The sequence below is a fragment of the Lacerta agilis genome, chromosome 5 (genome assembly GCF_009819535.1).
Source record: "Lacerta agilis isolate rLacAgi1 chromosome 5, rLacAgi1.pri, whole genome shotgun sequence".
Taxonomy (NCBI): domain Eukaryota; kingdom Metazoa; phylum Chordata; class Lepidosauria; order Squamata; family Lacertidae; genus Lacerta; species Lacerta agilis.
The window spans coordinates 25,848,104-25,872,591 of record NC_046316.1 but is presented as its reverse complement, the minus strand read 5'-3'; the positions used below and the strand labels follow the sequence as shown (position 1 = coordinate 25,872,591).

Here is a 24,488-nt window from a genome sequence, read left to right as displayed (position 1 = left end):
GTTTGTGTATGTCTGTTGGCAGGGAGATGGCATGAGTACAAACATTCTTACACCAAAGACACATTTTTCTTAATGGAAATTGCTGGAATTGGCAGACAGAAGCTTGATCATTTTCAGCCCTGTTTTCCTTCTGCCCTGTTCATATCACTATACCGGATTACATATTAAAGTTTCCTTCCTCCAAAAAAGGCGCTTCCTCTAAAGGAAGGGAATCATTGACTGTAGTCCACTGTTGACTGATTTGCTTTAAAAAAATGCATTCTGCCTTTCTTCCGAAATACAAATAAATATAATGCTGTCGTCACACAACCCCCCTACAGGAGCATCTGTAGTGCCACATTACAATCCTGGATTTGTGTGAAGTCAGGGTCCAGTAAGAGGGGCCATGGCATTTGGCTGCCTTCTCCTTAAAGGTCCACTGATGGGGAAGGCCTGAGGCCTGTTAACCCCTTTCCCTTTTAAAATAGGTCTCCTTGTGTAAGTGCCCAAGCAAGGTGCTTCTTTCATGTAATTCCAGCAATATTCTGCATGACAAAGGTTGGTTCCATCCTTCAGGTATGAAATGGGGCAAGTTCCCTTAGTATCAAGAGACACAATAAACAATGAGGATTTTCATTTGCCTCTGTTTTTGCCAATGGAACCATGACACTGCAATGCATGTTGTAGCCTCTGCATTAAACATCTAAAAACAGCCTTACCTACAACACTAAGCTCCAGGCTGAATGAATTTTGTCCTGTTTTGTTAGTGGCAATGCAAGTGTAAATTCCAGCATCGCTTTGTGTAAGCGGATCAATAAGCAGAGAGTGCACTCCTGTCTCTCTGACCAGCATCTTATGAGTGGTGTCTGGTAACACTGGCTTGCCATTCAGAAGCCACATCAGGTCAGGAGGTGGCAACCCACTCACCTAATAGACAAACGAAAAAGCAAGCAAACAAAAACCAACAGTTCCAGTTACAGGTGGGTAGCCGTGTTGGTCTGCCATAGTCAAAACAAAATCGAAAATACTTTCTAGTAGCACCTTAGAGACCAACTGAGTTTGTTCCTGGTATGAGCTTTCGTGTGCATGCACACTTCTTCAGGTATCTGAAGAAGTGTGCATGCACACGAAAGCTCATACCAGGAACAAACTCAGTTGGTCTCTAAGGTGCTACTAGAAAAACCAACAGTGACATTATTATTGTTGTTTATTACATTTCCCCATCCATACCTTTAAGTAAAACAGACTTAGATTAGGTCCAGAGTGAGATTAAAACATCCATCACTTTTTATTCCATTTCTGTTTTGTTCCTTGGTGCCCCAATTCAAAGATTCTCAAGAGGAAACTGGGAAAATTCATGCCATCTTTGTAAGTTACAACATTTAATGCAGGATGTGGTGCAGGGCCAGAAGAGGGCCCCCACCCCCGCTGAAGTACAATGTTAAAGAGGAACATAGGGCGACAAATTCTGTTATGCCTGAACTGGGCCACTGTGCTTTTCATCTTGTCATTTTTTTTTGTGGGGGGAGCAGCAGACCATGCCAAAAATATATATATTTTATGATCCATTTGCTTATGTTGCCATTTATTCCTTCAAGGAGTGCATTTGCATGGCTGTGACAGGGCAAGAAGAGAGTTGGTGGTTTCAATTACCTCTGCTCCCCTCCAGGCTTGTGATTTTCTCTTGGTTGAAAATTTCCACAAAAGCCAAATGTTTTAAAGTCACATACTGATAGTTTTGGAGTTTTGTTGTTGTCGTTTTTGTGTGGTGATCAGCCTGAACCCAGCCTGCACTGATTTTCTCCAAAGAGATGATCAAATGCTAATGCAACAGGGCAAACAAAGAAAGCCAGCCAACCTTGCAATCCAGTCTACAAAGCCGTCCTTCGTGAGCTACCATGTCCCCAGGTGCCTGCAGAAAATAAGGCCGGAAAAATCGCTCCTGGACAGGTTCCTTATCTCCTTCTGGTATACGGGATCTTCCCCTGCAATGCAAAAACCTGTAAACATGGGATGAGCTTGGGAGGCAGGGCTGCCATCTTAGAAAAAGATGAACTCCCCAGCCAAGCTTAATCTTTAATCTTTGGGCATCTCCCTCTGTTCACTGCTGGTGAACCCACCATAGCTTCAGTTTGCCCAGTTCACTCATGTTTACCTCACAATATATCTACACACCAAGGATCAGGTGGTGTTGGTTGTTTTTACCTGTGTGACTGGATTGCTGTTGTTAATCTACCACGCATTGGAAGAGTTTGAACCAGTAAGTGACCAGAACAGCTGATTCTCCCCTGTCAGAACGATATAGGAGAGAAGTAACACGATTCATTAAATTGTCTCCTTCCTCATTGCTGCTGTTGTGGTGTTTAAGACCAATATACGGTTATGATATAACAGAGGTACTAGTCAATTGGACTTTCCAAAGCTATGCAGCTTTGTAACAAGTCTAAAGCTTGGAGGAAGGGTGCAATACAGTTTTAAAGGGAAGTAAACCCTTACCTGTGGATTTGCAGCCATGAATGTATAGTTTCCATCATCATCGTTCGTGGTCTCTTCAATATGCAATGAGCATGTCCCATCACCCTCTCTGATCATCTTGAAATGTCCATCTTTCTTTGAAATCTGCTTGCCATCCTTAAACCAATATACCTGCCATGATTGTAAAGAAAGGAGACTTAGGCTGCACACTTACCGGTGAAAGTAAGTCTCACTGAACTCAACCAGACTACATTCTACACAATTTTTGCAGTGCCCCCGAGGCTCTGCCCCCAGTGCAACTGAACTGGTTGTGCTCTCCTAAATCTGTCTCTGATAGTTGCTACAGCTACAATCCTATACATACTCCCCAAAAAGTAAATCCAATTGAATGGAGAATGGTTCATTTCTTGGGCTACTTGAGATTGAACAGTCCACCAAGAAGCCCTTCCCCACCACATTCAAATCAATTTACTAGGTGATCACAAGTCATTGTACTCTAAGCCTTCACATACACTATATGTTTAAAACACATCTCCAGCATGGTCTTCCCTTCTTTTGGATTTCTGGGCACCACCTACCTTAGGTATAGGAATTCCAACAATTTTGCAAGTGAAGGTAGCAGGGTACCCTTCCAAGACACGGAAATGCTTGAGTCTCTTGTCGAAGATTGGGGCAATGCACTTGCCTGTAGGGATCTCATCATGCTCAACTTCATCATCTGATTCATCCACTGGGGTACGTTCAAGGCGAAACTCTATTTCGTTCATCAACCTCTGCTCAAAGCTGGAAATTTTATATTCCTGCAATATAACCCAGTGGAGGGACATAATTAGTTACAAAATTTGTACTCCAATATATTGCTGAAATCACAGTTCACAGCAGATACTTCAATGTTGTTTCCTTCATCTTCATAAAGACTGGCTTTCCCCAGAACCAAGCAGTAGGACCTTTCCAAATGAAACTTGTGCATTGAGACATTACTTCAACCTCTGAGTTTACCGTGGGTGAGATAAAATGGGTTTTGGATTTCTCCATTCCACTCCAGCTTCCTTCCCTTGCTCCCCCCAAAATGAACTGACAATGCCTTCAGACCATCACTATTTTGTGTGAGAATTCAAGTCTGTAGTAGAGATTTAGGTTTTTGCAATTAAAGTGCATTATAAACATTCTGTTGCCCTAACACAACAAATCTACTTATAATCCCCCCGGCAGACATTTTGCAGATAGAAAAGTGACAGGAAAATGCACTGAAAAGTGTAGAATGAGCAAGCGATTAACAGAAAATATATAAACACCCCATAAGCAAATCAGTACAAAAACCGAACAAAAACTGGACATAGTGTAATATCCATGTAAGCTTCAGGCAAAATAGGATAAATGCTCAATAAGCACTTCATTTGGAGGCACCCTGAGTTATCCTGAGTCTTGCTCCTGATGTCACCTGGCTAAACTACAAAGGGTTAGAGGCCTGCAGCCTCATGAAAGCACACAGCATGTACATTTCCTCTTATACTTTGTTTGTTTATCCTGAGGGTCAGATTTTGGCTTCACTCAAAAAACTGCACTATTCGAATGTGAGATATTGATGCAATGATCCAGCCAAAAATATGCATGCATGATCCAGTCCCATTGAAGTCATTTCGACAAGATTAGAGCTGAAAGTACCCAATTTGTGAGATTCTTCACCTTCAAAAAAAAGGAGGATTGCACAAAAATGGTTGCCTTTTGTCAGGAGCACTAAACATTAATGGAAGTGCATAGATAGCAGAGAGGACACACTTACTTTTCCATCACACAGAGACTGGCAGGTTGAAGCTTCTTAAGTGTTAGCTTACCACCTGACTAGGACTAGGCAAAAGGTGGAATATTTTAATCACAACTCTCCCCTCTTTTTAAAGAAAAGTATTAGCAGTTGCAGGGAGTCCCCAAATTTGATCAGGAGGAGTGTGGCACTGGGGGAGGGGATTCGGCCCCTTCCCTCATAACATTTTCCTGCATAAAAGCACCCTTCCCCTGCTCCAAAACATGTTTTTCCCAATGGGGAAACCATGCAGGCACCCACCATATGATACTTGTCCATGTGCTAATGAAGAGTTTGAACATATGCTATGTGTGCTGTTATTGTGTTATGAAATAACCAGACATTTCCCCTTTAATTTCTCCCTTCCCCAGGAAAGTCTTGAGAGCAGTATACTTATTGCCTTCCAGGTCACGGATGCAGAATGTTAGGTAACTGAATTACGGTAGTTATAAAAATTTGTATCCCAAGCTAAAAATAACTTATAGAGAATTGTTGACAGTTACTTCCAGTGACCCATTTGACTGGATCCTGTTTACTACTGAATTCTTGTTTATATAATACCATTTTACTGGTTTGTACATTGTATCTCTGTTTTTAGGATACTGTTTTATTGTTTTTATGGTGTATTTTTGTATTCAGTACTGTACTGCTTTTAAATAAATAAATATTGGTTGTTTTAATTTTGTCCCAATCTATCTTAAATCTAACAACGAGAACAAACAAATTGATAGTGGGCTTTCTTGTGTGCGTTATTTTTTATGTCCATCTTTCCTCCTTGCATGGAATCAAACGTTTGTTTTTTGGAATCTGAAGGGCTATGGACTACTCTTAAACTGAACTTCCTATAAATCTTTCACTGCAGGGCAGATAACGTCAGGACAATTTTAATTGGGAAAATGCTATGTGGTAGGGATGCTTAAGTCCCTCTTCCCCCAGTGCTATGAGGAATCTTTCTTTTCTTTTTCTCTCTCAGTGTGTGCGGGGCATCCTAATTATGGTTCTTCTGCATCACATTGAATTGGATCCTTAAAATATGTCCTAAAGAAGAATGGTTTTCATAAGTTCATCCAACAGTGAAAGACTGAGCCATGAAGCCATGAGTCCACCACTAGATGGGGGTCGTCAGATCACCTTTGAATTGGCTGTGCTTCATGGCTTTTCACCAGCTGGCATGCAAAGCCTATCCTTCTAGAATTTCACCTTGTTTAGTTTTCTCTTTCATGAAGCATGCCTCAGCAAATTGCTATACAAAATGGAGCAAATTCCTGTCTCAGTTACTTGCTTCTGATGGTTGTTACAGAATGCCTTTGCAAAATAGAAAGGCATGAGTTTCTAATAGTTGCCAACTGAATGCACTTATTCCATGGTAGTAGATAAAAAAGGTCAAACATTCTGCTTATTGCTTTGTGATCTAAGCCTCCAAAGTTGCTAAAACTAAGGTCAGTCTGAACCAGGGAAGTGCTGGACCCCAGACATCATATATTTCAGCTCAGTCCATAGATGTAGTATTCACACTTCACATATTTAACTTGAGGTAATTTTAAACTGGCTTAATATTTTAACTTTTGTATGCTTTAAAAGTATGGTTGTGAATTTTTCCCTTTTTGTAAACTGCTTTGAGGTTTCTTACAATCTAGTAGCATATAAATTTTATAAAATTAATTAATTAACTAATTTAAGGGCAAACTAGATGTGCAAACAGGCAACATATGTGTTTAAATGTGTGGGTTCCTTGCAATATGCACAGAAACAGGAGCCCAGACCTCTCTTAATCATTGCTTTTGCCTCTATTGCAGATAGAAACCCAGGCATTTAATATGCACATATGCTCACTATGTATATTTGATCATTAAATGAGCCCTTTTTGTACCATGTTAAAACTGTAAAAATGTGAATTGACATTAGCCTGTAAACTGGGAATAATAGTGTCTCTGTGAAGTACTTTGGGATAGGATGGGATTATCTAGCTAACTAACTAATAACACATAGAGCTAATGTCCTTCTAGAATTTAGAGCTTCTTTATTATATGGGTTTACAGAACATCTGTCTTGAAGTATAACTTCCTTGTTCTTAACAAATTGGGAGCTTCATAATTGTCAAAAATTTTCAATTACTGTCAACTAATTGTCAAGAATTATCATGGAGGTATTTTCTGTTAGAAATAAACACACACACACTCCCTGCCACTTCCAATTGTGTTAATGGCTGAATTTCAGGTTTTCAAATTCTAGTCATCAGATTTACATATGGAGCCTAGATGGGAGGGTTAGCAGGGTTGTACCTTAGATACATCCTGAGCTGTAAAGTTGAAGATTGGGGTACCATTGCTTGGTCCCTGAAGCTTGCGAGCCAGATTTTCATCATAGGTTGCTCTCTGGTAGAGGGAAGTAATGGGATTAGGAAAATATTATTATGATTTATTTGGGCATAATTTTAATAAAATCTAGCACAGGCAACAGAAGGGAGTTTCAGAAGTGACACGTAATGTGGGGTTTGATTAATCACCCAGTACTGCAGTGCACACACCATTTCAAATAATTAAGAGAGCACAGAGTATTTTACAAGCTGGAAGGGACAGTTTAACTCCCAGTGATGTGAACAAAAAAGTCCCCACTGGTTAAAATGAGGAGCTGAATTGCAAAATCTGAGGTAAAAAATAAATAAAATTCAGTTCCTTCTTACTACATGGAGGTAGCGGGGACGACTGAGAGACCTTCCTTTCTCCCCCCACCCTCTTGTAAAATTTGAAACAAACACCTTAAAATAAAGGATGGGGGGAACCTGTGGCTCTACAGATGTTGTTGGATTACAAGTCTCTCATCCTTGAACAATGGCTATGGTGGCTGGGCCTGGGACTTGGAATTCAACAACATATGGTGAGCTATAGGTTCCCTATCTTTGCTTTAAGTGTTCTCTGGTAACAACAGAGGGCTTTGTATGGCTGAGGACGGCTGCAGCAGCCCTGTGGGCTGATTTTCCTTTGCACTTACAAGGAGACACTGTTTTCAAAATAAAAAAATGTTGCTTTTTGTTAAAATTTGTCCTTTTCTTTTGGCTATTTTGAATTAACTTAAAGGGGACTATGTAGTAGCACAGATTTAAACAATAAGAAACGTAAATAAAGCTTGGGACATTCTTGTTGTTGTGTTCCTTAAAATATTACAATTAATTGGGAAAACTAACATGAATTTTTGGCATATACGATAAGATAAATCAGAGTATACTCTGTACTCTGTTTGCATAAAAGCATTAAAGAAGACTATAGTGTTCTGCTCTGCAACATTTTCAGGAAACTGAACAAATAAACCCAGAATCTCTCCAATGAAGTTGTTCACTCCTGATACCAGTGGAACAAAAACAGGCAGCCTGAGGCCTTCTTTCTGTTTCAAAACGGGCAGAATGCTAGGGCCCTGTAACAAAAAATGAGCATACCCTGGCAGGAAAAATGATGGGAAGATGCACTGGAAATTGTGGGATAACAATTACTCAACAGAGTGTCATCTAACCTCCCTGCAAACAAATTTGGATAAATGCTCAATAAACAAGTCATCTGATAGCAATCAGAGCCCCTTCTATTGCAGCAGCTGTTGTGTGGCTGGTAAAACACAAGAAACTTCCCTGCTATCCAATCCAGGCAACAAAGGTGCATCTAGGGGAGCTCGACCAGTTCGGTTGCATCAGGCATGGAGATTCTGGGGCGCTGCAACTATGACATCCAGCAGAAGGAGGGAGTTGGGGAGGGACACACACACCAGATTTTGGCATTACACAGGGCGCCACAGAAATTTGAGATGCCAAGGTCCGCCACTACAAGCAACCCAGCAGAGGACATCCTTCTCTCTGACGGGGCCTCAGCTTTGAGCTCTGCCCGACCTGAACACAGAAACCAATGACACACTAGGACTGAAGCCAGAAGACGGAGCTGCTGGAAGGACTAGCAAACTGCTGCTCCATTGTTTTCAGTGAGAACCCTCCCCTTTCAGGAAAGCAAGGACAGTTTGCTGAGGGGAGAGAAATACTTTTGTTGCTAGGGAGGATTTCTGTGCACACATGCTCAGTAGGTAGGAGGCTCCTTAGCATTCATTTCGGTGAAATGTTTTGGTGGCACAGGAAGCAGGTGTGTATCCTGAACTTGATGTTGAAGGGTTGAAAGTGTCAGTCCTGCCTGACTTTGTCACCGTGCCTGACTTTGCTCTGCCCTCTTCATACCTCTTCTGGTTCTGGGAGACCAGAAGGGAGGGGAGAGCAGAAGGGCTTCCAAGCAAGAGGCATTATCACAGCTCAAGCCAAAGGACTCAATGAGGCCACAGAGCGGGGGCAGTCAGGGGTTTTAGGGATGGGGCAGAAGAAAAGAGAGGGGCAAGGAAACAGGGTAGTGGGTATGTATGTATGTATGTATGTATGTATGTATGTATGTATGTATTTATTTATTGTTAATGTTTCTATACTGCCTTTCTGTAAACCAGCAAGGCAGTGTACAACTGATCAGAATCAAAAAATTGCATTAAAAGTATATCTTTAAAACCTAAGCCACTGGAGCACAAAACGTGCAGGAGGAATGACTTGTTGAGATGTCACTCTGTGTGGATTCATGTGGGGGCAATGTTAACATATTACACCTGCTTTTTTCATGCAGCTTCCCCTACCTCATCTCAGGAAGACAGGTGGGAATTGAGGCAGGACACACGACACTGTGTGAGCAGCACAAGCAGATGCTGGCAAGAAGAGCAGCAGAGCTTCTGGGAAAGGTCAGCCCAATAAATTAAGCTCATGATTCTGAAGGGCTTCAGAACTCTGCTCTCTGCCACTCCACATTCTGATTTGATAAAAACTATTAATTAAACCCAGATCTATGACTGATATAGAAAACCTGATTTTTAAAACATCAAGTGCTTTAAACATACTTGTAATAAAACAAACTAATGAACAAACTTTTAATTGCTCATACAAACTACACCAAAATGGCACCAAAATGCAGTGCAGTTGGACATTTGTTGTGATGTCAAGATCTGCAAAGAGGCCCAGCACCCCAAAAGTGCAGCCATTCACACTTCTTGTGGAGTGTCCAAAAAGGGTCAGATGTAGCATGTTACTATGTTCCACTTCTCCCAGGTTAAGGGTAGGTGCCTGGTCTAAGGTACACTCCCCACCACTGCCACAAAAAATACCCTAGAGCGAGTACTTTTAGACCCCACCCCAAGTGGTCAATTGCTGAAAATATTGGGAAATGAAAGATGAAGAGATGGAAAGAATGAAAATGCTTTGGATGGAACAACAATGAAGTAAATGGCAATCACAATTTATTACCATGGTAATTAAAGATGGCTAAAAATTAATGTTTCGTATCATACAATCCTATGCACATCAATTCAGGTGTAAATCCCAGTGCGTTCAGTGGGGCTTACTCCCAGGTAAGTGTGCACAGGATTACAGCCTCAAAGTTCTTGGCTCACTGTTCAATGTATAAATAAATAGCTCATGCTCTCATCAGCACAAAGTGACTGTTGTTTCTAAAGGAGTTATTATGCCGTTAACATAAAGGATTGGGTGGTATTTCACAGTAGCCTTCTAAGAAATTCATCTCACCGCTTCAGCAAGTACAAACTTTAGCACCTATGATTCATCTGCAAAGACCCATCATGTGCCTGTGACTTACTAGAAGTGGTTTGGCAGGTGACTATGTCCCCAGAGCAGTCAACCAACCATATCACCTAAGTTATTGCCTGTGGGCAGTCTACCTCCAGGCTGATTTCCTTTTGTAAATATAAATATTTGGGCAAGGGTGGGGACAGCTGATTTACATGCACTCCATGGCAGCTGCAGCTAAGTTTGTATAGGGAGCTCCTCACAAACCCGTTGGAAGACAAAAAATTGCCCCTGCATTGTCGTTAGTACATTCCTATGTGCTACTTCACGTTTATATATACAGGAGCAAGGTCAGGGTTTAACTGGACTCCAAGTCACCACACTTGGCCCTTGGACCTGTTTTCAGCAACAGGGCTCAAATCTGGGTCAAGTGAAACAACAGTTAAAAATAGAATATATTTTCATGTGTGCAACAGTACTTTCCCCTACACCACTGAGCAATCACAAACATTCACTTATTCTGCAACTGCTAACATTTCAAACAGGGCTGTCATATTTTTCAAAGTTCCATCTTGGGTGAGAGGAAACCCCATCCAAAACACTCATTTTAGGAATCAAACTATGTTTACTTCTCCATCACCCTCTTTCCTCCTTTCTTTCCCTTGTCTTGTACTAGCGTCTAGAGGCATCATAAAACATTTGCTGTGTGGTTATAAATATATTTAAATTCTTAGTCGCTTTGAGACAAGACTCTTTTTTTGCAGAAAGTGACAAATAACAACAACTGTATTTTTTATATCCATTAGTTCCATGGTTCCCTATTGGCTAAGTACTGCAGAGCCCCCTGTTTTTCAAAAGCCAAGCCATGGACTCCCTACTTTTGAAAATTTTGATATCTCTATGGCAACTTTGTTGGTTCCTTAGAACTAGCAGCAATCAGCAAATCCAGTTTACAAGTCTCCTGCATCCTAGGAGATCAGTGTTCCGGTCACTTGCAAAGACGCTATGAACACTCAAGAAAGCTCATCTCTGATCTGAGAAGTGAATCAAAGAACTATGTAAGCAACAGAAGTTCTCACCTCTGATCACTCAGTCTTCTCCCCTTCTGGGAAGTCACTAGACATTGTCCACACAATTTCAAGCCAAACTGCATTTCCTTCAGGATTAGAACCCTTAAAAAAATATCAAACAGCAACTCCCTGATAGATCTCTCCTCCACCTCTGCCATCCCTCCAATAAGCTTAACAGGAAGCAATGAGCAGAAGCTGCAGTGCTAAGACTGGCGGTGAGAAGAGAGGTGCCTGGTGGAGCAGCTGCAGCAGCCACTGCCAACTTCATTTCCTCAGAATGCCTCTGGGCTCCAGCATAGCAGTCCAGAGGAATTCTTCTCAAATTAAGATGGGTTGGATGCAGCCTCACCTGGTACTTCTCTTCACTGTGCTGGGATGAGCACTGCCACCCAGAAAATGACTTTAAAAAAGCATGCCAGCAAGTAGCAGCAGCAGCAGCAGCTGTAGCAGGTCTTGTAGGGCCCTGCCATTTGCCTCACCATACCAGACACTGATGCTGCACCTGAATATACACACAAGAGTTCTGTAAATCTCAGCAGCAGCCCCGCTGACAATGATTAATGTTCTGATCCTAAACATTAGGCCAGTGTATGTGCCTGTAATGCCAGTAAAATGTCACACTATCCCCAGGCACAATGCCATGTTGTGTGACATTTTGCTAGCCTAGTGTGTTGGGTGTGTGAAAAGGTGTGGGCTTAAAGTCCAAGAAGAGCACATGTTTAAACAGTAGGCAGTGCTCTTACCTGTGGGCCATGTGGAAATGCATCATCCCGCAAATGCAGTCTTTTCTCCAGGTCCTTGACAACAGCAGCTTTGTGATCTCTGATTGAATCTTCTGTTGACAGTAGTAAAGGCCTAAGATTTTTCTTCACCGTTCCCTGGCTTCCACTATAAAACAAATCTTCTGTTAAAATGCTGCTTTAGCATTTCATTAACCCATGCTTCTTTTCTTTTCTATTTTTTTTTCTACAAAAAACCACTGCCAACAAAAAGAAACTGTTCAGATCCAGATAGGGTCCATATGTGGATTGAGTACATCCAGCTCTGTAAATTATGATGCAATGAGGGCGCCTGGGGGACTTCAACGCTCACCTTCTGCACCAAACAGCTGATCAGTGCAGATGCAATTTATTTCATGGGCTGAGTGGTATAGCCCTTGCTAGTGCACACACACTGTATGGAACCAAGGTCTTAGTCAATGATCCCAATCATTATGAAGAAAGAGGATGGCAAGTTCTAAATAGACTAAGGCTGTAATCCACTGGATAACTATTACTGATACTATTACAATATCCAGATTTTCAAGTATAAAGCTCCTGGAGATGCCACAAACTTCTGTTAAAAATAAATTAAACAAAGCTAAAAATGCAGTTAAAGTGAAGCAAAATGTAAGTGAAACTCATTGCAATAATAAGGTCTGGAGGTTGCAAAGGTCAACACCAGCTTGGTGGGATCCCTTGTCTTCAAAGAAGCAGCATGGCCAGTGCAATAGCTGAAGCTGATTTAAAAAACAAACTGCTCTAGGGACTGCAAAACCTGCTTCCCAAAAAGCAAGGGAGAATCTAGAATAACAGTAGGGTCAAGAAGCTGCTTTAGTAGGATAGCAACCACCCCATCCATTGTTTCTCTTTATTTGTAACCAGTGCTTTTTTTCTAAAAAAATGTTTAGGGGAACTCTCATTTTCCTCCTCATATTGAAATACTGCCCCTCAATGAGGCCAAACTTAGATTCACAAAATATTTAGGGGCATGCGTCCCCCTGAGTCCCCCCAGTAAAAAGCGCTGTTTGTAACCTTTATTAATTAATATCAATATTTAACCCCACCAGGGCACAAGGATTTCATACTAACATCCACTCCAACTTGTCTGAATTAAGTTTTAGTCTGTTCAACCTCATTCATTTGATCATCACTTCCAAACACTGGAAGACAGAAATGGCAGCACATGGATGTTTAGCTGGATGTTTAGGTATAAGGCATACTGGTGACACTAAACTCCAGATGATCTGTCCCAACAGGTTCATACAGTGATGTATCAATAGTGCTCCCCCCCCCCGCCCCCGGGCAAAAGAATAGAAAGTGCTAAGTGGAATTCAGAACTCCCAAGTAAGCACATAGCGGTCTGACAGAATGAATAAGCATGCATGGTAAAAAGATCCTCCTCTTCCCTACCATACACTTTCCAATTTGGGATAGAGATTCTAAACACAGAATATTAAAAATAACCTTGCCTGTGATATTGCACACAGACTCCTGGAGAGCTTTCCTTCAAAGGACCACTTCCCCCCCTCTTTCAAGAGCTCATCAATGTATAGGTTCTAACAATGGAGGCCAAGTTGTTAACTGTGCTCAGGGCCGTCTCGTCGTAGGGGCTGGGTGGCGCGGTGCGCCAGGGCGCCGGGCCCCCCAGGGGCGCCCCTGTGAGCCCACCAGCATACCGGGCGCCCCCTCCCTAACCCGCCCCCGCCACGGGCGGGCGCTCGTGTGCCGGCGGGCGAGCTGCAAGCCACCCGCCCTCCAGAGCCCCAGCTGGAGCGCTGGGAAGGGCACACAAAGCCCCGCACCGCTCCAGCGCCATGCCCCTCATCCCCCGCTCGCCCACCCCCCCTCCCGAAGGTCACCCAGCACGGGAGGGAGGCGGGCGGAGAGGCGGCACGCTGGGGGCGCCGAGGGATCGTTGCGCCACGGCGGCCAATCCCTTTAAGACGGTCCCGACTGTGCTCAAAATACCCTACCCCATAATTATAATTTGGCAAATGTTTCCTATGGACAAACCATCCCTGTCTGTTCTTTCACAATGGCTCCCTCATACCAACTTGAATGTGTAACATTTCCATCACTTACGGAGTTGGTGAACTTTTAGGTAGACCCATGGCATTCGTTGGGGGTGTAGAAGGAAGAGAAGGTAGAACAGAGCTGAGGAAGGCTACCGGGTTCTGAATTCGACCAGTTGGAGAGAGAGGAGTAGGAGGCACATTTTGGGGCTGGAACTGATTCATGCTAGATACAGAAAGCAACAGTGGTGGCAACACAGGTTCTTTGGGACTTGTAAGAGACTGCTCCGTTTGGTTTGCCAACCCCCCTGGAGGCCATGTCTGGGCTGGTGGGGATCCTAAGAAGTTCTCCTTGTTGGTTGTCCTCTGGGATCCTTGTGGTATATTGCTGAACGAAGGCATGGGGGAGCTGGAAGGGGAGCTGACAGCTGGGGTCGTGTTCTGAGATGCCAGGAACTGCTTAGGACGTGTGTACGTGAATGTCTGTGTTGAGGGACCCTTGTTTTGCTTGTATGTAGTCGACGAAGGCTGTTGCTGTTGCTGGCTGGATGAAGTAGCAGAGTTCAGTGTGCCAGTACTGAATGGCAACTCTTTTGGAGGTGGGGGGGATGGTTGCTGTGTTTGCTGTTGCTCAAGCAAGACCTGGGTGTGTAGCTGTTTTAACAGGGTGGGATCCCTGCATACAGAAACAAAAATGGATGAAATATTTATTAGGGCCCATAAGAAAACAATTGAACTGGTTGCTTTTGAAATCAAGTGAAGATTTCCAATTAGATTCTCAAATCCTTCCTAGACCATTGCTCCAGGCCAGTACTGAAACAACATATGCTTTGGGGTTCAACTGCAGAACTGCTGTCTGCGGTCCTGAACTCTAAGCCACTGGACACTTCAAACCCTTATGTCCCTGCCCAGGATCCTGACCTTGCCCCAACACCAAGTCTGTTCCAGAATGCCACACCTGCTTTTCTCCATCTTGCTTGCACCTAACCCTCCTCTGAGTGGCCGTCTTCATGATGGATCAGGACAGGGACCACAATCTTCTGTAACAACAGGTGTGTTACAGATCATGGTTAAGGAGGTGTCCTTAATCACAGTCCCTGCCTGGGACGACACACAAAGTCAAACCTTGGTTTAGCTGCTGTACCACATTGACTTAAAAGGATGTAGAAGGAGCAAAGCAGGTATGAATTCCTCCTTGGGAGCAAGCATGGCCCCAGTAAGCCATGGTTTGATTTATCGTGACGTGTGAATCAATTAAAATGGAATTCCATTTCAGACACGGCTAAAGCTTTAAAAATGCCTTCTTACTTACAGTTTTGGTTTAGCTAACACAGGAGGTGGCTCTTTAGAAGGCGAGGTTGGCTCCTGGTTTTTAAATATCTGTCCATTGATCTTATCCGGGAAGCAGTTTGGTCTGGTTTGATTTGTAGGCCCTCCTCCACCCTCTGATGAAGCTTCGCTTCCTTGATCATCTTCCGGAAGCTTAAAGTGCACATGAAGGCCTATCTTGGAACTTGACCGAGGTTCATTGTGGTTTACAAGAACTCCTTCCAGTTTAGGCTTTGGAGGCTGATCCACCCGTGGAAGTGAAGGGGCAGGTGCAGAAGGTTGCTGCTCAGCAGCAACTAAACTGATAGAACTTATAGTATGGAGAGCAGCATTATTATTCTGGTCCTCAGGTCCTGGAATAGCAAGCATTACAGTTATGGCTTTGGTAACTCATTACACAAATTAGTGACAACAGGGGTGCACAGAAGGGGCAAAATGCATTTTGAGTGGTGTGCAAGCTTTGTCACTCATATCAGATTACTGAAAGCAAGACAAAATATTTTAGGATTTTTGTTTGGGGATGTGTGCTTTGGAGGTGCCTGTGACCCAAATATGCTGAACTCGATTACAGTGACAGCATACACATATTAATCAGAGAGACCTAAAATACGCTAAACTTGATTGTCTTGCAATTGGTGCAAACAAGCCTTGTTTAAGTTGGTGTGACAGATAAGGAGCAGTTAAAATGGTCTGCTCTTCATGCAGTTTAACTGCACAATCCTGATTAAAAATACTCAAGAAAGCAGTGAAAACAGAGTGATAGAAGTCAAATTTATGAATCCTGACTAGTAGGAACATGGATGAGTGGAACCTTAAACGTATACCTGGTAAAATAAAAAGACATTAGAACTCCACTAATATTTTAATATGCATTTTAAATTTTGTCACATTTTATTTTACTTATTTGTTTCAGTTTAGCCACCCCTTCACAAGCACACAATACTAATCAATAATTTTGAAACACTTGAACAAAAAAATAAGCACCCCCCCCATTATTATGATACAACTTTTTAATGAAATTGGTGTCTTTACGCATGTTCAACAGAGATATGTCACCAGATTGGATTGAAATATTTTCACACTGGAGGAAATGTTTTTGAGAAAGTCTGCTTTCTTGCTGAACCAAAACTCTTTTCCATATTCTCTGAAGTTCAAGCCACATATCAATATGTCTGTGATTATTGCAAAGGGATTATTACAGTCATCTCTTACCCTTTACAGTTAAGCGAGCTGTACTGGAGACTGTCCCATATTTATTGCTTGCAGTGCACGTAAAACTCCCAGAATCTTCTGAAAACACCTCCGCAATGACCAATGTGCAAATCTCCTCTGAAAACCATCACAACGGAATTGGCAAATTTTACCACAGAGTAGGTGCAAATTAACAAATAAAATAATCATGCTATAGGGTAGGGTACCAGATAAATGGGGGCCCTCCAAGTGTGCTCTGTTTGGGACTACTTTAATAATTATACTCAGCTGGCAATGGTGTTGCTGTTTCTTTGTTGCGTGACCAGAAAGTAGTAGACACGTAACTGTGGCATTTTTCAAAATACTGGTAGCCATCACAACATGTGGAGGAAAGTGGCCATTCAATCCAGAGTTGACACTATCAAATATCAAGCAAGGGGCTAATTTTGAGCACCATCAAAGCCAGTAGAGTGGGCAACAGGCAGATCTGGACCATGAGACACAATCCACCAGGATGTTCTCTTCCATAACTCGCATTGAAATTTCCATGCATTGTTGTAATGAGGCTCAGGGATTATGGCTCTTGAAGGGGAAGGGCCACAGCTCAGTGGCAGGGCTTTAAATGCAGAAGGTTCTAGGTTCAATCCCTGGTATCTTCAGGTAGGGTTGAGAAAGATTTCTGCTTGAAATCATGGAGAGCAGCTGCTAGTCAATGTAGACAATGCAGAGCTAGATGGAACAATGGCCCAATTCGGCATAAAGCAGCTTCCTATGTCCTTATATTAGTTTGGGGAAGGCAGGGGACTGGGAAGAGATCGCTGGTTAAATTTTCAACTGGCAGGGGAATGTCTTAGGCTGCTGGTTTTGATACTACCCCAGAAAAACAGATTTCATGTATAGGAGTCATGGAAGATGGAAACTGTTTCCATATATATGCTTCTATATATATAGTATAAATGCAAACATGTTCTGAGGCTGCTTCATAGGAAACCAAGCCCTATGAGTAACAATTGAAATAGTATGTTTAGCTTGTAGAAGAGAAAGTTAAAGGGAGACTTGGTAGTGGTTTTCAAATATTTGAAGGGCTGCCACACAGAAGATGGAGCAGACCTCTTCTCTGTTGCCCCAGATGGCTGAAGCAGAATGACTATGTGCATACTGTAAGGAAACCTTACAGACAGCCTTCGGAGGTGGTGGGTTTTCCTTAAGCAGAGGCTGGGTGGCATGTTGTCAGGGCTGCTACAGCTGCAAGATTCCTGAACTGAGCAAGGGGTTGGGCAAGATGACGTCCAGGGCTGCTTCAAACTAAAAATGTCTATGATTCCAAGAAGACTAGCACCTATTTTTCACCTATCTTTCTGTATATTAGTTGCTGGTCTATACCTTTCATTGGAGTGTATATACTCCAAATGTCTATTGGCTGACAGAACAGCATTTTCTTTACCCTTCAGTACCACCTTTAATCATCTTATAAGTCTAAAGTTCTGAAAAGTGCCGAATCACACCCACACCCTAGGCTAATTGTTTTTGTGTTGTTTTTACGATGTCACTGTCCAAAACCCATGTAGTTAGAATCAGTACACAGTTAAACCTTCTTGGCTCTCACAGGATTTAAACCTGTTCAGTTGCTCTGGGACAGCAGCCTTTGGGGGAGAGGAAAACATGTGCTTCTGAGGTGAATGCTCTCAACATCTTTTGGCAGGTGGTATCCCATCTGCCAGTCCCTGCAGGAAGGATATGTCTGTGCCACTTTTATGAAGTGCTCTCTCACATCATGTACAAACAAGTGAGTCTTCTTTCACCATCAAAAGCATTTCAGAGAGCACAAGGAGTGCCATGTCAATGGGATCTAGAGGAATGGCACTCCATGGGGTCTCCATGCCCTTTAATTCAGCAATGCCTGCAGAAAATCTGCACTGGTTTGGAATGCATTGAAAAAAAATCTAGTAACAGTCAGGATTCACCTCTCAAGAGGTAGAATGCACGACATGGCATTCTCCGGTTTCAGAGGTGGAATGTCTGAAGTGGTACTCTCAGATTTCATGAGTGGGGCGGGGATGTGGGGAGCTGAGGGTTAAGAGAGAATAACTGGCATGGCCTGAGGTGTGACACAATACTCTCCAACTGGCAAGCAGGATAAAAATAGGACATCCCTACATCATCTGGTACACATTTCACACCGAAGAAAAGAAAGGATTTAATACTGACTCCTTCATTCACATCTAGCCTGGGAAAAGAACAGTCCTCTGATCTGAAATAAGAGCAATCACAGGAGAGAACAGGATCCTTATCTCCCCACCAATGAAAGTAGTTAGTGTCCGTGTTAGCAGCCTTTTCAGGGCTGCAATCCTGTACCCAATGGTCTGAGAATTAGTCCCACTGAACTCAACGGGGCTTGCTTCTGAGTAGAAATGTATAGGACTGCACAATCCTATACATCTCTACTCAGAAGTAAACCTTGTTGAGTTCAATATGGCTTACACTCATTAACTAGATATATGATTGCTGCTGTTCCTTTTGCAGAGGGTTGGGGAACTTTGGGCCCAGCATGGGTCCCAGTTTGGCCTGCTGTCCCCCACCTCCACAAGTCACAACTACTTGCCCCATACATGATGTCAGATGTGAAGTCAGGTGTGGGGCAGGTAGAGATGTGGCTGGCTGTGTGACTGAGCTCTCTTGTAGGGAACCTGACTGCGCAGTGAATCCACTTCAGCACACCATGTGGGGCTCTTTGCAACCCCTGCATGGTGCTTTCAAGTCAGCTGACATTATTAACATCAGGTGATTGACAGGTGGGTGCCTCGGCCCATCTGTCATATTTGGCCCATAAGGGGTAGGAGAGATAAGGACCTGGCCTACTGGCCAGACGAGTCTGATGGTAAACTTCACAGCAGATAACATCTCTGTTACTGTCAACAAAAAAAGATATAAAAGGCAGCAGACCCACCACCATGCCAGCAATCCAACACTTGGTAGAGCACAGTGCTTGATAATGTAGCACAATGCTGCAGAAAACGTGTCTGTTTCTCTTACACAGGGACTGCAGAGCTGAAGGCAGCACACTCTGGCCTCTGCAATCAGCCAAGGACTGAGGCCAATGGGAGACTGCTCTTGCCTCCTAGGAAAAACATAGTGACCAACTTGGCCTCATCCATGAGCCAGCGAAGGAGCAGCTGCAAGGACTTTCTTCCCCCACCCCTGGCAGAATTAACATTTAACCCCCAACTGCTGGTTGCCCTGGGACTGCAGGCATGAGGGGAAAGAACAGGTTAGCCCCATCCACTGGCCAAAGCTCAGATGCCAGCTGCCATTCAAGGAAGAACACCAGCAAAGGAACATCAGCCTGGCCCCAACTGGATATAAATGCCCACATAGTTCATCTCTTCATTCTGGCCTTAACTAGCTGATGATTCCTTTCCCTTCCCTTCTGTGTACACTTGGCAGCAGTGCTTGATAGTCTCTTGCCACCCACCCTTGATGTGAGCTGCTTTGGAAGACAATAATTGTCTGACAAGCAGTATACAAATACAGCACGTGACTAAATAAATAAATACCAGCTATATACCACCCTCTCATAAAAATTGAGAGCGATGTACAAGAATATAAAAACATACATTAGCCATGACTGTCTCTGTGCACTTTCTGGAAGAGGAACTGGAATGCTAGACTGCAGTAATTTTTTTCTTTTAACTTTTTGCTTCAGCCAGTGTATGCCACAGTGGCATTTGGTAAGGCTCAAATATTGGTGTTTGGCCAAACTGTGAGAGGCAGTGAAGGATAGGCGTGCCTGGCGTGCTCTGGTCCATGGGGTCACGAAGAGTCGGACATGACTGAACGACTGAACAACAACAAAAATAATGGAATATTTATGCATATAAGATAAAGAAGTGTACTTACCTGGCTCAGCCATAGAGCGAGGTTCTAAAGGAAAGTAAGATAAACATTACTCCATTCAATATTTATTTCAGTGTTTTCCCTAAGGACCCACCAGGTAATTAATGGGGGGGTCTTAACTATTTTTTAATTAAAGTAGACCTATCAAAATGAATGGGCCTAACTTATTCAAGTTCTTTAATGTCATCACCACCACCACTACCACTTCATCTCTGTGTGTGCCACCTTTCCACAAAAAAATGTTCAAATTTGTTTACAATGAGAATACATCACAAAAATAAACCACCACAGTGACAAACCTTGCAGGGTTGTTGTAAGGATTGCTGAGAAAACACATGGTAAGCACCCTGAACCCTTGAAATGCACTACAAAAATAGCAATGACTATTTTACAAATTATGGTAGAGGAACATAAGTTCTGGAAATACCATGGCTCACTGCTTTTTATTATTCAGGTACATTTACATCTAGCATACAACAAAATATTACAACTCTCCATGAGCATAGCCAGGATTTTTGTTATGGGGGGCAAGCCTTTTGTTAGGGGGTGCAGAACCTCAGTTAGCTATGTATTTTTATTGATTTTTATCAATAAGGGGCAGAGGCCCCTCCCTGCCTCCCCTTGGCTACGCCCATGCAACCCTCAGTACTGCCAACCCTTTCCAAATAAATGACTGCAATGAAAGGAAAGCCTACTTTTCTGTAATATCCTGAAATCCGGGGAGTCTTCTATCAACGTCCCTTCTCTGTACCACTCAACCTTTGGAGAAGGGGCTCCTTTCACTCTGCATTCAAACACAACCAGCTGGCCCTCGGAGGCAGATATTTCCTGTAGCATCTAAAGCAGAGACAGGCCATAACATGGTTTTAAATTATTTTTAAAATTAAAACTGAATAATTATGTGCCAATAGTTGTCTGTGTTACAGTAAGAAGAGCTGCACCTTTGAATGTCTATGTGTGCTGGAAATTTTTTTTACTCTGCGGTGCAGAGACATGTAGTGTTTTCAAATAGCCATGCACATAAAAATGTGTCAATCTGTTCTACAAAAGTGACTCTAGATACCACGCTTGACAACGCTGAGTTGGATCCAGATCGGCGATTGCAATTGCACTAAGAATGAAGATCTATCAAAGGCTTCCCAATGGATGTTGATCTGTGCCAATTCTTCCTTCACTTTGCACTGTCCTCACCCCCAGAGGTTGCTCAAACCCCCCAGAGCAGCTTATTCAGGAAGTACAGGGGATTGCAGAGGGAAGGAAGAAATGATAAATATTGCCTCCTTGCCCCCTTCCTCCAGTGTGAGCAGAGCTCTGCTGAATGCAACTCGAGATCCAACCCCCAAACCCCTGATCTTCAGAGAGATATTTTATGGTAGAGGAAACAGCCTGAGGACGGTTAGGGACCCTCTTTTTAAAAATTTATTGTTTCATTTTAGGTTAAAGTCCCTCTTGATAGCATCTATTTGTTTCTCATTGTGGAAAAGCAATAAGCAAGTTACCTTCGTAAACACTGGAGCAGCTATTATGGGCCTTCCATCAAGTCCTTGTAAATAGTTGGTGGGGCTTTGACTCTGGAGGTTAAAAAGCAAAAAGGAAGATAAAGATACAAGAGTAGTTATCAAGCAGCAGATTAGGGAAGCCCCCAGTCCTGACACTTATGTAATTCCCACCCCCTCCAGTGCATGATTAAGAGGGAAGTCCATGGCGCTGTGGGTTAAACCACTGAGCCTAGGGCTTGCTGATCAGAAGGTCAGCAGTTCGAATCCCTGCCACGGGGTGAGCTCCCGTTGCTCGGTCCCAGCTCCTGCCCACCTAGCAGTTCGAAAGCATGTCAAAGTGCAAGTAGATAAATAGGGACCGCTCCAGCGGGAAGGTAAACGGCGTTTCCGTGCGCTGCCCTGGTTCGCCAGAAGCAGCTTTGTCATGCTGGCCACATGACCCGGAAGCTGTCTATGGACAAACGCCGGCTCCCTCGGCCTATAGAGCGAGATGAGCGCCGCAATCCCAGAGTCGGACACGACTGGACCTGATGGTCAGGGGTCCCTTTACCTTTACCTTTACCATGTGAAAAACATGACACAGGAAAACAATTTGATGCAAACTTTGCAGAGAAGAATCAGTGAGCAGGAGATGTGGACTCTATGTGCATTTTCCTAAGGGTGTTACATAAAAACTGTCCCACATTACCCTCAGCATTTCATCTGGAGTCTCTGGAGAAGACAGAAGGCCTGACATGATGACACACAAACTGTTCATTTTTCACAACATTTCCCCTCTTTTTTTAGAAGCCTGACTGCTTATCCCACTCTTTCGCTGAATAATTCCTGAAGTCCATCTAACGATTGTCTACAATGACTGGCAACAGCTCGCCTAGATATCTGGCAAGAACCTTTTCCAGAACTAGAACTTGGGACATCCTGCATGAGAAGCATGTGCTCTACCACTGAGCTATGGCTTTTTCAAAATCACCTGGAAGCAGAATTAAAACAGAGTTTCCCAAAAAGCACATAATATAGCTCTCGACAGACAAAAGGTTGCCCACCCCTCTCTTAGGGAAACATGCGAGTTCCAGCTTATACAGTTTAGGAATTTCTCTTCCTTGAATGATAAAAATATTAATCTCTCTTACATGGTAGGCAGGTATCGACACAGGATGTACCATAGAAGGTTGTGGTTTCGGTGTTTCTTGATGGGTGGTATTAACAGGAGGAGGAGGAGGAGGAGGCACATTTGAAGAGATCTTGGTGCGGTTTTGGTATCTGGGAAAATATCCAAGAGGGTATATTTATTTACAAAGAAAGCAAGTTTCACTGATAGGTCATTTGTTTGCTTTTAAAACCTTTGTTTGACTAAAGAAGCTCCCAACAGCAAATTCCCCCTTTTCTCTCACACAAAAAGAGAATGCCTTTTGTAAGATGATGTCCACTTCAATGCACACACCTTATCTCACTTAAAAAATAAAGGATTGTTGTGGGTGTGCCTTCCTATGTTCCTAGATGGGTGTATTAATTAGAATTACAGTTTACCTTCCACCCCTGCAACATCTTTCCAAATGAGATTGCCCCCTCACCCCACATGTGCTCTCCCCCCCATTAGGGAAAACGTATGGTACATGTATGGTTTCCCTTCTAATGGAACAGTGACCTAGGAGAGATTATCTAGATTGGGAAAATGGCACAGGAGAAAAGAGAACCTCCACTCACAGTGCTATGGTCACGATCCAATTCTTTGCCACTCCCACAGCTGCTTTCAAAATAAATATAAATTGGTGGGAAATTCAATAATGGATCTTCAATGTCTAATCTATTTTAGCTCTCATACACATGGACTTACTGATCCATTTCTTCTTTACTGGTGCTCGTGTCACTTTCAGATTCAGAAGATGAGGCACCTGTGGGAAACCAAAAGTCAGTTTACGTGGCACCACATTTAATAATGCCTTTTATCTTCCTCACTGAGGTTTTCGTTTATGCGATAAATGTACAATTATTACTAACTTCTCGTAGAGATGGATCCTGGCATCTTTCCCTGGGCCTATGCATCTTTCGCAGGAACATTGTACGGTACTGTACCATTGTGCAAATTTCAATATGATATATTCCTAAAAAATAGTATTTCTCTTCCAGCTAAGGCTGTAATTGCTATTGCAAGTGTCACGGGGAAGGGCAGGACAGCACAAGGTTTGGTTTTGTATGCAAAAGTTCCCATGCAGGACTGGGAGAGATTCCCTGTCTGAAACCCTGGAAATCCGGTGCCACTCAATACTGAGCTACAAAGTTCTGACTTGGTATAAGGCAGCATCTTATATCCTTAAGATAGTTTTGTCAGGGTGACAGACACCCATTTGGTATGAAGGTGCACTAACTTCCCAATACCATTTTCTGACTTTATGGGCTGGGTAATACTTACTTTTAAACTGTTGGTTAGCTGGGGTGAGCATTTTTCTGCACTGCTTTCCACTCAGCTTCAATCAATGAATAGATACTTTCCCCCTCCATGCCAGGAGCAGATAGGAATCTAGCACCATTCATAAAATGTGTTTTGGTTTGGGCACTGCCAATATTTTTGTGTAATAAATCATCATTACCGCTTTTACCCCACTTTTACCCCACACGGAAATCATTCTTCAAGTGGGTTTTAACAAAGGGAACAACAATAAAGCACAAAACTAACAACAGGAAGAATAATTTCATAACAACAGCAATAATAAAACAGCAACATATGGGCTAATTCAACAGCAAAAAAAAAAAAAAAAAAGTGCTTGCACCCAACAGCGAAGTGGGTTTGCTTGAGCCCACTTTTTGCAGCCTACATGTCTACTATTAAGGCATCACTTCTTTTTTGTGGTTGCATTGCATTTTTTAAAAAAATTACAGCTGTGATCTTTTT

General features: G+C 42.9%; 1 protein-coding gene across 7 annotated transcripts in view; it reads right to left on the bottom strand.

Moving 5' to 3' along the window:
* MYPN (myopalladin) overlaps positions 1 to 24,488 on the bottom strand; it is a 63,103-nt gene that overhangs the window by 2,936 nt on the left and 35,679 nt on the right. For 6 of the 7 annotated variants that reach the window (XM_033148961.1, XM_033148964.1, XM_033148962.1 and 3 more), the window contains 15 exons: positions 23,433 to 23,490; positions 22,729 to 22,858; positions 21,599 to 21,670; positions 20,795 to 20,936; positions 20,103 to 20,126; positions 16,227 to 16,343; positions 14,998 to 15,367; positions 13,756 to 14,361; positions 11,656 to 11,800; positions 6,538 to 6,630; positions 3,033 to 3,254; positions 2,476 to 2,625; positions 2,185 to 2,267; positions 1,838 to 1,964; positions 699 to 906 (listed from right to left, as the gene is read on the bottom strand). In XM_033148961.1, the coding sequence (XP_033004852.1) occupies positions 699 to 906; positions 1,838 to 1,964; positions 2,185 to 2,267; positions 2,476 to 2,625; positions 3,033 to 3,254; positions 6,538 to 6,630; positions 11,656 to 11,800; positions 13,756 to 14,361; positions 14,998 to 15,367; positions 16,227 to 16,343; positions 20,103 to 20,126; positions 20,795 to 20,936; positions 21,599 to 21,670; positions 22,729 to 22,858; positions 23,433 to 23,490 (2,547 nt within the window). The remainder of the gene's footprint in view (positions 1 to 698; positions 907 to 1,837; positions 1,965 to 2,184; positions 2,268 to 2,475; positions 2,626 to 3,032; positions 3,255 to 6,537; positions 6,631 to 11,655; positions 11,801 to 13,755; positions 14,362 to 14,997; positions 15,368 to 16,226; positions 16,344 to 20,102; positions 20,127 to 20,794; positions 20,937 to 21,598; positions 21,671 to 22,728; positions 22,859 to 23,432; positions 23,491 to 24,488) is intronic. The other variant, XM_033148960.1, reaches the window with a different exon arrangement.